Source organism: Rattus norvegicus, chromosome 15 (genome assembly GCF_021556685.1).
Source record: "Rattus norvegicus strain SHRSP/BbbUtx chromosome 15, alternate assembly SHRSP_T2T, whole genome shotgun sequence".
Lineage (NCBI taxonomy): Eukaryota > Metazoa > Chordata > Mammalia > Rodentia > Muridae > Rattus > Rattus norvegicus.
Genome location: NC_141548.1, coordinates 37,809,059 through 37,822,507, shown reverse-complemented (window position 1 = coordinate 37,822,507; position 13,449 = coordinate 37,809,059). Strand labels below are relative to the sequence as shown.

Sequence of the window (13,449 nt, the reverse complement as noted above, 5' to 3'; positions counted from 1 at the left end):
ACAGGACAAGCAGTTATGATTGCGAATTACTGACTAAGAAAGATTACCTATTAACCTTAGTAGTGATTAGTAGGTTCTAGGACCTGGGGAGTACACCACATGGCCTGGTCTCTGGTTCTAGGGTGTCCTGACCAGCCTTGCTGTGTGGCAGCATGGAGCATGTGGGAGATGCTCAGGGGAGAGGTGCTGCTGGGAGAGAACTGACCATGGGTTTTCAGAGGTGAGCAGGGTGAGCTCAGGGAACAGGACCAGAGTGTCTGAGGCAGAAGCTCATACTGGAGAAGGGTTGGTGGTCAGAAAGATGCTTTGAAGCAGAATGGGGAACTTTCTAATCCAAGGCTGGATGATCAGAGGCAGTTATAGCAATGTGAGGAGACCCTAGTTCCAGCTTCTCTCCCCAACATTATGACTCAAACCCAGCTAACACAGGTCTTAGTTCAAGATTCTAGTATATAAAGTGTTCTTAAATACTAGCTGTGACTTGGGTCCTAGAATGGTTTTGAACATGACACATATTCTTTTGGAAAACAGCTAGAAGTGATAAGGAGGTGGTGGCAATATGAACTTCTTCTAATAGGCCACAGTAGCCCTGAAATGATCAAATATGGGAGAAATTACCATCTATCTCCAGAAATCTTAGGGCTTTGAGCTTTCTTACAATATGTCATTGAAATGGTTTTACTGTCAAATATTGAAGCCCAGATACTTTCAATGGACAGTTGATCGTGTTTCTGATATTCAAAGTGCACTAGATTTCAACAAAAGTGATTCATAGTCCAGGTTGGACAGATGTGTGTTGAAAAATGTCTGTCTCACTCTCTTGATTGGTGACAGAGGAAAACATTAGCCTTCCAAGCTGACAGTAGCACCTGCAGCCAAATAAATAGAGTGTTTGATAGTGACATTCAGGCAGGTGATCAGGATAGTGTGTGCATATGCGTGAGTGGGTGAATGCACTTGCATGTGCACGTGTGTGTGGGAAGTCACATGCACATGCATGCACTGACCATGGAGGCCAGAAGAAGGCAAGGATCCCAGGGAGTTACCAGGTGGCTGTGAGTTACCTGATGAAGATGCTGGGAACTGAACTTGGGTCCTCTGAAAGAGTAGCAAGCGCTCTAAACTTCTGAGCCATCTCTCCACCCAGTCTTGTTTCTGTTCTTATTTCTAAATGTTTTGATTATTTTCTAGTTCAGTGAGGCTCACTTGAGGGAAGATGACAAATATTTTTGATTTGGTTTGGTTTTTAGTTTTAGGTCCTGCTACAGCATAATGCATGCATGCATACATACATACATACATACATACATACATACATACATACATACATACATATCTCAGGTCATGTTTCAAACACAAACCATTAATTCTGCTCTTTTCCATAATGTGGTGTGTATAGTGGTTCCTGTTTGATCTGGCATCTTAACACTCTGACTCCCTCTGGGGGTGGACTGGGAGCATATCTTATATATAAATCATGGCGGTCATATCCAGGACACATGCTGTCTCAGGAAGGTGTATAACAGCAACTTCTAAGCAGTTGTTCCAAGAGTGCCTCATGCAAAACACTCAAAACCAGACCGGGTTGTGGAATTTGATTAGGGCCCGTAGCACATGAGCTGAGGAAACCTGGGGACTTCCCATTCCTGGAGAGAAGTGTGGAATCCTCCAATTTCCATCCCCTTGTGTGGAACAGAGCCAGGAGTCTGAAGGAGGAACAGTAGAACCATCCCAGGGTGTGGTGATGTGGTGGAGAAACCTGGGACATTGTTGTTCTTGCCAGCACTGGGTCTTCTCACTCTACTGAGCTTCTGTAAAGTAAAAACACTCCCCTGCGTTAGTGAAGTTACAGGAGTTTATTGTATAGGGAGACAATGCAATTTCTGAGGAAGAACTTCTTTTACTCTAGAGTGTTCGTGTGTTTGTCTAACTTTTGTGCCTTCATTGTTTGCCTTTGGAATAGCTATTGTCATTGACTTCAGTAGACAAAGACTTCCACACTCAAGGCATATTATCTATCAAATTATTTATATTACATTACATATTGCGTACTGTAATATAATCAATTATATTAAAATATACTTGACAAATTGAACAAACTATTGGGCAAATACTGTGGATTTCTCTTAGATGAATGAGTTTTGCACTACTAGTAATTACAATCATTAATCTCAAGGTACAAAGTTATAGAAAAACTCCAGGTGCATACTGACAAAATAATGACTTAAGCAGTTTTAGAAGCCAGGTCCTCTGAGAATTTGCTGTAGCCCAGAGCCTGTAGTGTAGGACTTTAAGGTAATCTTCAGAGAAGCTTAGGATGGGCACAGTCTCTCCTAGTCATGATGTCCGACTAAAAATTTTGATTCATGATTAAAAACTGATATAAAAATAACCATAAACAGACTATCAAAGAAAACACACACACACACACACACACACACACACACACACACACACACAACACGGAATAAAGAATTTTAATACAATTTTATTAATTCTTTCAGGATTTCATACATTGTATTTTGATCATCTGTACACCTCTTCATCTTCTTGCAGATCACCCCCATTCCTGCCCTCCAACTTTGAGGTCCAACTTTGTGACATCATTTTTAAGAACTCATTGGGTCCAATTAGTGTTAGCCATGTACCATGTGTGGCTGTTCTCTGGAGCACAATAGATCTACCAGGAGTCACACACTTGGAGAAAACTAACTTCCCTTTCCTGTAACTATCAATTGTCGGTAGCTCCTTAGCACAGTGTAGGGCGTCAGGATCACACCTCCCTTCTCTACTGGAATAGTTTTCTGGGCTACTCTTCTTCAAGTCTTGTGGATGCTTTCATGACTTCTGTGAATTCACACATGCAATTACCTTGTTGTAGCTGATAAGCGGTTTACTTGCTATCTACCACCTCTGTCTCTTACAGTCCTTCTCCCTCCTCTACTACAGTGATCCCTGAGCTTTTGATGGAAGGAAAGGTGTTATAGATATTCCACTTGGGGATGAATACTCCATGGTCTCTTATTTTCTGAACCTTGACCAGTTGTGAGTATGTACTAATATCTATCTGCTGAGTAGCAAGATCTCTGATGAGGTTTGATTAATGACATACTCACTTATGAACTCAAAGATGAGTCATTAGGTGTCAATTGATTCAATGTCCCTAGAGTAGAGTAATAGTAGCAGAATGTCCCCTAGGGCTTATAACCCACCTGGCTCCCATAATGGAGCAGGTATGGACTCCCTCTAAGGGAGTCAAATCCAACCATAAAGTGGTTGGTCACTTCCATGACAGTTGTGCCACTATTGTACCCATGGGTATATCTTGCCAGCCTGGTTGTTGTTATGGCTTACAGAGCTTATACAGTTAGACCAGATTGATAATTACTTTTCTCAGCTATAAAAACTAGCCAGCAAGGGTGAAGCTCCAGCTCGGTACCGGTTTCTTCTTTCACGTTCTGTGACTCAAGTCTGTGACGTCTTCAGTAATAGGGTCTTGTTATCAGGTTCTGAAGAGTAACCAAGAGCATTGGCAATAGCTTGTCTGCATGTGGGTCTAAGGCTACAAATGACGAGTGGGAGAACCAGGAGTGAGGACTAAAACAGACAAAATCAGTAGCTGGGCCTGTGGATAAGGAGTTCTTGGATAAGCTGATGACTTATGACAAGCAAATATGCTAAGGAGTACAGCATCGTATATAGAGTTTTCAGGGAGCTGGCCAAGGTCAGCAGACAGCTAAATCAGACAATGCTGGCAAAAAGAAGGTAGGCTATCCAAGGCACAGCTGCCGTAGGACTGATAACCGCAGCCCTAGGGAAAGTTGGCTCCAACCACAACCTTGACTCCTGTGAAACACTGGCTCCAGCCCCAAATAAGATGGCCAAGTCTGATCCTGGACAAGGGCAAAGAACTGAAGTTCACTTTGTCCTTTTATCAGAGCCTTGGAGAAACTCTGGCCCCCCAAAGCTGACACCTGAAGTTATTCTCTGGCCTCCACATAAAGATGTTACATGCTGATAGACAGACAGATAGACAGAGAGAGAGGAGAGAGAAAATGAAATTATACTGGAATGAAAACATTTGCCCCCAAACACATGAAGATCCACCTGGCTTTAATAGTGATCAAGAAACAATGGCGTAGCAGTGATACATTACTGACACGAGACCCAGCCCTGTAAAAGACTTGACAGATATTGCTCGTAAGGGACCTGCATAAGAATGTTCTCATTCACTACCATTAGAAATAACACATCTGCTGTGTTTGTTGCTGGGGAAGACCCTTTTCCCACCATACTTCAGGTCCTGAGTCCCCAGCATCATAAGACAAAGGCACAAAATAGCAGTTGAGTTCCTCTTGTGTAAAGCGTGAAGTTTAAAACTATTTTTGGGAAGATCTTGGATGCATATGAAAATTTAATATCTGTGATCCTTTGGGGACAGAAATATACTAGTTAGAACTTAGACGTAAATTGATACTTTTAAAAGTTCACATTTCCCCCAGAGATCATGCTTCAGGTAATCTGTTCTATGGAATTATGCTCACCTAATTATATGAGCACATGGGTGCAGATATTGTGATGTATTAATTAAACAGTGTTCATGATTGGATGGCAGAATAAATTACAGAATCTTAGGTAATCACTGAAAGAGAATGAATTGCAAGGATCTTTATTGTCAGGAAATCTCTGGTGAGATTTGCATTGCGTTGTGAGTTTCTCATTATAGCACCCACTTTTGTATGCACAGCTGTATCCAGGACCCAAAAAATCTGAATATAGTTCTGGGTTTGTAAATTAGAGTGAGTTAAATGAAAAGAGAAATAGAACACAGGAGATATGCTCTCGCTGATATTGCTGATGCCAAGATGTGCTTGCTGACAGGAGTCAGGTATGAGTGTCTCCTGAGAGGCTCTGCCAGAGTCCTACTGATACAGATGATGGTTGCAGCTAACCATTGGACTGAACAAAGGAACCTCAATGGAGGAGTTAGGGAAAAGACTGAAGGAGCTGAAGGGGTTTGCAACACTACAGGAAGAACAACAATATCAACCAACCAAACCCCACCAGCGCTCTCAGGGACTAAACCACCAACTAATGAGTACACATGGAGGGACCCATGTATAGCAGAGGATGGCATTAATGGGAGGAAAAGCCCTTGGTCCTGTGAAGGCTTGTTTCACAAGGTAGGGGAATGCCAGGGCGTTGAGGTTGGAGTGGGTGGGTGGGAATGGGAACATCCTCATAGAAGCAGGGGGAGGGGAGTGTGGGAAAGGGGATAGAGGGGAAATGTAAATGCATAAAATATCCTGGAAAAATAAAATTATTTTAAAAAAAGAAAAGAGAAATAGAATTTTTTAGGAATGGCTAGTATGTTGTTTTTACACAAAGTATCCGCTAAGTGGCTGCAAAAGGACAAAGCAGGGAGACATTCAAGTACTGCCTCAAGCATAGAGTTGAGGGGACCCCCTGCAGCCCTGTGTTGAAGGAAGTACCTGAGGGCTGGCCAGGAGAGCGCTGTCCTGTTGGCCTACCTGCACAGTCCCCTCAGCCTGCAAGGCATAGAGAGGGACTTAATAGGATGTTTGACATGGCCATCTTAGAGATCACCATATAAAAAGAGAAACTCCTTCTGCTGAGTTTCTGTCTGCCTGGCTCTCTCTCTGTCTCATTTACACTCTGTTGCAGTGAGTGGGTGGATACACAGTGTACACTCTGCTCTGACCTGAATGGGGAAAAGCTTACTAGAGTTGACAACCCCTTGGGCTGTTGGCTCTGAAGAGAAGGATGTGGTTTGAGGAGAAGAGGAAAAGTGTTACGGGGAATCTGGCGGAGGATGAAAGGAGCGGAAACTTTAGTAAGGACAGTGCTCTTCAGAATAAAGTGACTTCCACTTACAGGGGAAGAGTTATTCTCTGCATTTCCCTGTGTGTGGGGAGCATCAGGGAAGAGCCTGATGCTGAGATCCAGCCCACCCATCTCTAACGACAATGACAAGGGAGTTTACTCAGCTGTGTATCAGAGGGTTGTGCTAATACTGTTGCTTGTCAGAGCCTTATGGGACAGGTCAGAATTCTCTCCCTTCCATCCATGAGCCTGGGGCCCCTCCATGGCTTCTGGCCAGAGGAAGTGCTTGTTGGCTGCAATATCAGATGGGATTAGTTTCCAGAGCATTCAGTGGTGAGGGTAGCAGAACTAGTTGGGCCTTTGAGTCCAACATCATCTTCTAATAAACAGCTCCTTATGTCATCCTAAAATTACCCCCAAATAATAACTTCCTTCCTAGTTCTATCTGAATACTCTTTAGTTTTACAGACAATAGAAAAATGGAATAAAAACAGCATATACAGAGGGTTAATAGTTGAAACAGTTGGAAGGGCTTGCTATGAAAATCAATAGATAACAGCGAGCCTCATCTCTTCATTCTGAACATACTCTACCGCAGACAACCACTTTGAACTCTGCCTTTACTCCTTCTGTTGGTTTCTACCATATTTCAAAAATTAAAATCAGAAATTTAGTTTTCCTAAATATGTGTTCCTATATTTGAATGGATGTGTAATATGATTTTTTTTTATGCTGGGGACAGAACCTGAGGCCTTACATATGCTAAGTAAGTACTACACCACAAGCCCTTCACTATATTTTAAAACTAAATTTAGAAGTTATCTTCATGGCATCCTTAAACAGAAGAAGAATGAATTTACTGACCTACTGGCCTTGGTGCTAAATCGTGAAGTGGTGGACTGTGATTACATCTTTTTAGTATAATTTGTTTCCCCCTCTCACTTTTGAGATTAAACATTTATTTAGGATTCTCCTGCAATGTATATGTAATGTGCTATGATCCAGTAAGGCAATCATTGCTGTCCTGTTCCACAATGCTCCTGGTACAACAAGCAACTTCCTAAAAAGCTGATGTGTGGGATACACCATAGTTTGGCTGGGTATAAAAATCTGAACTCTTTCTCTAGCAGAGTTTGACTGTGTTGCTAGCAGGAAGCTGGATGTCTCATTGGTTGCCTCCTTTGCAAATATGTTCTCTTTTTGGTAGCTTTGTGTCTTTATGAAACATTTGTTACAGAGCAGTCAAAATCATTTACAACAGGCTAGCACCCTTGTGGTGTCTCATTATGACTTGTGTGCAACTAAATTCCTTCTGCCTCCACTCTGCCCTTTAAATGGCTTTTGGTAAATTCTGCTGCTTGGGGAAACGTTTCTGCTTTTATAGGGTACTTAATCGAACTTGATCATCTGATGAAACTCTATGTCAACTCTGATTGGTAAGAGAACAAAAGAGACCATAAATGGCTCTGTTTAACTGATTTGCAATCGATGTCCCTGGGCCCATTGCATGCACACTGTAAACACTTCCTGACTTTTAGCTTGGTTGTTTCATTTCTTGTTCATTTCCAGCAAATCATCTCCCTACCATCCCTTTCCATAAATTACTCTCTGTGTTCAGGTCTACTAGCTCTGTTTGGTGACCTGCTGAGTTTAATCAGGGCATTCTGAAGGACCTGGGTGGGGTTTGGAGTTACCTATTGGAACCTGGTGGGCTTAGCAATGGGTACACAACTGGTGACAGTAATACTCCTTTGGAATCTATCAATAGCCAGCACTTGAGAGGTAAACCTTAGGGCCCTATGTGGGCCCAGTGCAAGAGAGCAGAGTTGTGAGTTTCTGATTGCCATGGTGTGAGAGTCTAAAGGATAGCCTTCCACAGCCCTTCAACTAACTCCATCTCCAAGATCTTAAGTTATTCTCCCTCCTCTTCTGCAGTGTTCTCTGGGCCTTAGATGGGGAGATGTAAATGTCTTCTTGAGGGATGAACTCATAATTATCATGTATTCTTGGCATCTTGGGCAGCTACAAGTCTCTGAATTCATCACTTTTCATTGTCAGAGTGGGTGGGGGGCAACTTTTGTCTATGGGAATTCACACAGATAAGGAAATTCTGGACACATAATTTGGTTTTATGTGCATAATCCCATATGTATACAGGAGATCAACAAGAGTATTTCAGTTAGAGCTAAGTACTTCAATAGAATTTGGCAAGTATCTTCAGCACCATAAAACGAGTAAATAACGAGAGTGAGTAGCTGCAGACCCATGTTTTTGCTGGGCTTTATTTTCTGCTGGGCTGACTGTCATTTGTTCAGTCATGTTGGAACACCCTTCCTCACACCTTGTCTTCTCCCGAGAAATTGAAAGCTTTTGAACTCGAGGAAAAATGTCCAGGGCCTGATGTATTCACCTTTACAAGCAGCTGCCAGAACTCAGGTCCACCTCATACCTCATACTCATACCTACGCTCCACAATGGACCCTGTGACATATAGCATGTGGGAAGAGAATGGGCGACCAGCAGAAACATTTTCCTCAGGGTCATTTCTTCCCAGTTCCCAGACCTTACTGCTTACCAAGCAGTCACACTTCCCCCGCTTTGCTGTGGACAGTGGTGTGGGCAAAGGCTCTGATCACGCATGAGTAGGGATCTTTCAGAGAGCTACTCACTTGGCGATGAGCTCCTTTGCTGCCAGTCTTCTTCATTTGCACGTTGAGCATTGTAGATGGTCTTTCCCTGGTGCATGGATGCTAAAGCACCTCCTACCCTGTTCCACCTTACTCAACAGATGGACTAGCCTCGGGTGGAAGTGTGAACTACCTTGTTCTCTCGGGAGCTGTATTAATGTCCCCTCTAGCCATGACCCCTGACCCAGCAGCACTGGCCTCACATGATAGCTGGGCTTGGCGGCCATAGAGGGAAGCCTAGACTATCTCCCCTGTGCATCTGAGGTGCAAGTGTGTGTAGTGTATTGATATGTATTAATCATTATGTAAATAATCATATTTAATGCCATATAATGGTCCTTACCTAGATGAATATGTGTAACTGACCACGCTCATTCGGCCTCGGGGTTGAAACCATGCATTCTACATCTAGTTGATTCATATTTCTTTTGTTTATTTGTCTTTGTTTGTTTGTTTGTTTGTTTGTTTGGTATAACCGGGACTCCTTTACTCTCCAGCTTTCCACTTTCATGGCCTGGGCCCCTTAAACAAACTCGACTTTCTGCTGAAATGGGACACGTTCAACCTTGAGAGAGTTATATGCCAGTTGTGTGTGTGTGTTCGTGTGTGTGTGTGTGTGTGTGTGTGTCTGTGCATGCCCACGCGTGCACATGTGCATGCACATGCACACATACACATGAAAACACACACACACACAAACGAATATATGCACACACTTATTAGACAGATGGAATCTTAGGTTCAAATGTAGTACCAGACCATCTTACAAGATGCTGTCTATGGCTTTATCTTACAGATGTGAGCTTTTGTGCTTTCTTTATTCATAGTTGCTTTCCACCCAGTTCATAGTTCGTTCTTTCTTGTACTCTTTCTCTTCCTCTTCCTCTCTTTTCTTTTTCCTTTCTCTTTCTTCCTCTTCCTCTTTCTTCCTCTTCTTCTTCCTCCTCTTCCTCCCCCTCCCCCATACTCCTCCCTCCCCGTCCTCCTTATCTTTCTCTTTTCCTACCTCTGGGGATCTCAGCTTGGGTTTTGATCTGTTGCTCTGGCCTCGGTTGCTGTCAGGCCCTGTACCGGTCCACATCATCCTGGGGTGTTATGATGTACTTTGGGCTTTGGTGTTTCTGCATTAGCTCTTCTGATGTGTGCATTTGTGTGTGGTTAGATAACCTTGATAAACTATAATTACGGGCAGGATTAGAACCTACAATCCCAGCACTCAGCATTTGAGAAGTGCAGGCAGGAGGACCAGGCATTCATGATTATTCTTAGCTACTTAGTGGATTTGAAGCTATTCTGGGCAATGTGAGACCCTATTTCAAAACCCCAAACCAACCAAAACAAATAAACAATATCTAATAATAACCAAATAAAGGAAGTAGTAGGCTTCGGGTCATGCTTTCAGAGAGTAGGCCAGGAGTCGTCGTGGCTCTCAGCGTGTGTCTTTGATTCAGTTTGTTCCTCGTTCCTTGACTGCTATGTCGTGTAAGTGTGCATTCTCTCTGTTTAAGTAGTCTCTTCTGGGGGCAGAGAAATAAATGGCATCTTGCTCAGTATCCGTGCGGGATTTAGCTCAAGACCTCCTGAGATTTCAAAATCTGTGAATGTTAAAGTCCTTTCTATAAACAGAATTGTTTATGCATAAAACCTACACAGCTCCTCCAGTACCTTTGGGTCATAACTAGATGACTTAAATACTCAGCGCGATACACATGCTGTGGAAATCATCACCCTAGTGTGTCGATTAGGGGGTGATAAGAACAAGAAAAGAAAAGTCTGTATGTGTTCAGTACAGACACAGTCTCCTTCTTTTCAAGTTTTTCACATCTATGGATGTAGAGCCTTTGTCCAGAGAGCTGATACACGAATGGGAGCAAGACAATATGATATGGGAATAATCAGTGTGGCTTTGAAGACACACGGCCCCTTTAGAATTTGATTATGTGACTGGGTAGGATGGGGGACGGATTACTCATTCAGTGGCTAAGGGTGAAAGGAGAGGATAGCCAGGCGAGGCCAAAGCCTGAGTAAAGGTTGCCAAGTGAAGGGTACATGGCATGTAGGGGGGAATGGGAACTACTCATGCGTGGGTGAAGTACACAGTGCGTCACATGCACAGGCTCTTGTTGAGCCTGAATACACACATGTTGCTCTTCCCATGTGGCTCCCAGATGGGAGTCAATGGTCTCATCGCCTGGTGGGAAAGTCGAATGGGTACATCAAAGTTTGAATTGCCATTGGACGAGTCTCTGATCAGCCGTGCCCTCCTACGAAGGAGGCATCACTCGCCATCACTCTGCTGATATTTGGGGGTTACCTCTTTAACTAAAAGCAGTCCTTTTCTTTGTATTTCCAGTACGGCCAAGTACAGCGTGTTGACATTTCTACCTCGATTCCTGTATGAGCAGATTAGGAGAGCTGCTAATGCCTTCTTCCTCTTCATTGCCTTACTACAGGTAATGGGTTTCAGGACCTAAAAGTCGAGAGCCCAGCTACGAGCAAAGTGAGATTCTCCCAGCCTTTACCGGAAACGTGTTAGAATATGTACATAGTTCCCTTCCGCAAATTCTCACTAGGGTGAACAGACCCGATCTTTGTCTGAAACACTTGGGAGGGAAGTCTTTAAAAATATGTATAGTTACAAAAGGGGAGCGGAAACTGGTTCTCGTGGGTCATACCTTGTCAGGTTTACTTTCTCTTGTTCTCTTTTATTATTAATGCACATTCATTCTATTAGATATGATGTTTCGCTGTGATACTTCATACACGTATATCATGCATGTATTTTGGCCATGAAGGTCATATTTTTGACCTTCCATTTTCCTTTCCAAATGCATTGCCGGGTTGTTAGGTAAACTACATAGCTAGGTTTTGAATTAGTAGACCTTTTGTTGTGTAACATAAATGAACCAGACTAGTGAGGGTGGGGGTTGGGCACCATGTCTTCCTTCTTTGTGGAGACGTTCGCCCGTCTCAGTCTCTCTTGTTCTCTTACAGCAAATCCCAGACGTATCGCCAACTGGACGGTACACCACCCTGGTGCCATTGGTCATCATTCTAACGATTGCAGGCATCAAAGAGATTGTAGAAGATTTTGTAAGTTTTTGTCTCTGGATAATAAAGCACTGGAATTTGACATTCGGTGTGCATGTGGCTGGGTGATAGATATGCTTATAGCAGGAAACCAGGCTATTCCCTATGCAGTTCCTAGAGGAGTGGTGGTGTTTGCTGGGAAGGAAGGAGTACTCCGAGGGTCCTAGAGCCCTGGGCAGCGATTCTGAGGGGCTTCTATGTTCTATGTTGTTTTGTTAGACCCTGGGTGGGGTCAATCACTATCACTTCCTGTATCCTACGTTAGAACGCCTGGATTCTGGTAGCAAATGAAGCCTTTAGTCAATGCTCTCTGCAAGTAGAATTGTGCTTGATATGCCTGAAGTAATTCTCAAGTAATCTTTCTCCTTACACTTCTCTCACTCCAGCCATTATCTCCCTCTCTCTTTCCTCTTCGAGTACACACACACACACACACACACACACACACACACACACACTCACACTCAGACACAAGCAGAGATTCACAGACACATAGATACACACACACACACACACACACACACACACACACACACACACGATTCCCCCAACATACGTATTTCGTGGAATAACATGGTAAGCTAACCCGCAAGTGAAACTTGCCATTTGTTGTTAGGCTTATAATACTGAGTCATTGTTTCAGGCCGTCCACAAATAACTGTGAGAATTTGGAACTTTGAAGGGCTTGTAAATTATTAGAACCAGAGTATCGTCACTTAAGCTTGGAATAGATCTCATTAGTGCTGACAGATGGCAAACCGTACAACTGAAATCTGTAACACTAGCATTGCAGCTTTCTTGGTCTCCATTACTCTCCGATTTTACAGCTTTCCATGTCAATTCTTCATTTGGAACATTTGAATGTAAGAACCTTTGCTTTTCCCCCCTATAATAGAAACGACACAAGGCCGACAATGCAGTTAACAAGAAGAAAACAATAGGTAAGCAACCAGGCCCGGTCACTTTTCCCATTGTTAATTCAGGAACAAGTTTGTGTTTGAGTGTTTCTCAATCACTGGCTCTTGATATTGAGATTAAATTGGGAATGTTATCTATAAAATCTTTAAAGAGAGGGAAGCATAGTAAAATAAAATGTTAGTGTTTATAGTAATGTATTAAGGGAATTTGTATACACTGAGATTTTAGAAGACAGAATTTTTAGAAATTAGTTTATGCCCCTAATAAGTTCCCCATATTTTTGCTTACTTTCCTTATTATTTGTGTATATATATATATATATATATACATATATATATTGCTAGTATTGCTAGTGTAGTGTATTGATATGTATTAATCATTATGTAAATAATCATATTTAATGCCATACAATGGTCCTTACCTAGATGAATATGTGTAACTGACCACGGTCATTCGGCCTCAGAGTTGAATTTGCTAGTATTGCTGCTGGGCTAAATACAAATTTGCTTTATTTACGTGCACACAGAAGTGTGTGTGTGTATTCACACATGTATGTTGTGGAGGTGCACAGTCGGAGGACCATGTGTGCATGGTTTGGTCATCCACCTTTCTTAAAAAAATGATGTGATTTGTGGGGATTAATTAGTACAACTTTCACAGAACTCTTTTGGATTTGTAGACAGCTGATGTTTAATTTTGAGTCCCGCCAACATTGACCAGTTTATCGTTTCTTCTTTACAGTGTTAAGAAATGGCATGTGGCACACTATCATGTGGAAAGAGGTAAGGATGGATTTTAAAGATGATGCCAGAAAATATCGATCTGAAGGCTTGTCTCAAACTGCTGATGTTGACAGCAGTACAGTATAAAGTTTGCGGAAAGGCCAAGGTTGTACTCATTTTAAATGAGT

At 42.6% G+C, this 13,449-nt stretch overlaps 1 protein-coding gene across 5 annotated transcripts in view; it reads left to right on the top strand.

Moving 5' to 3' along the window:
• Atp8a2 (ATPase phospholipid transporting 8A2) overlaps nucleotides 1–13,449 on the top strand; it is a 528,141-nt gene that overhangs the window by 125,689 nt on the left and 389,003 nt on the right. For all 5 annotated transcript variants that reach the window (XM_087586606.1, XM_087586607.1, XM_087586608.1 and 2 more), the window contains 4 exon segments: nucleotides 10,885–10,984; nucleotides 11,526–11,624; nucleotides 12,517–12,562; nucleotides 13,281–13,321. In XM_087586606.1, coding sequence (XP_087442732.1) covers nucleotides 10,885–10,984; nucleotides 11,526–11,624; nucleotides 12,517–12,562; nucleotides 13,281–13,321 — 286 coding nt within the window.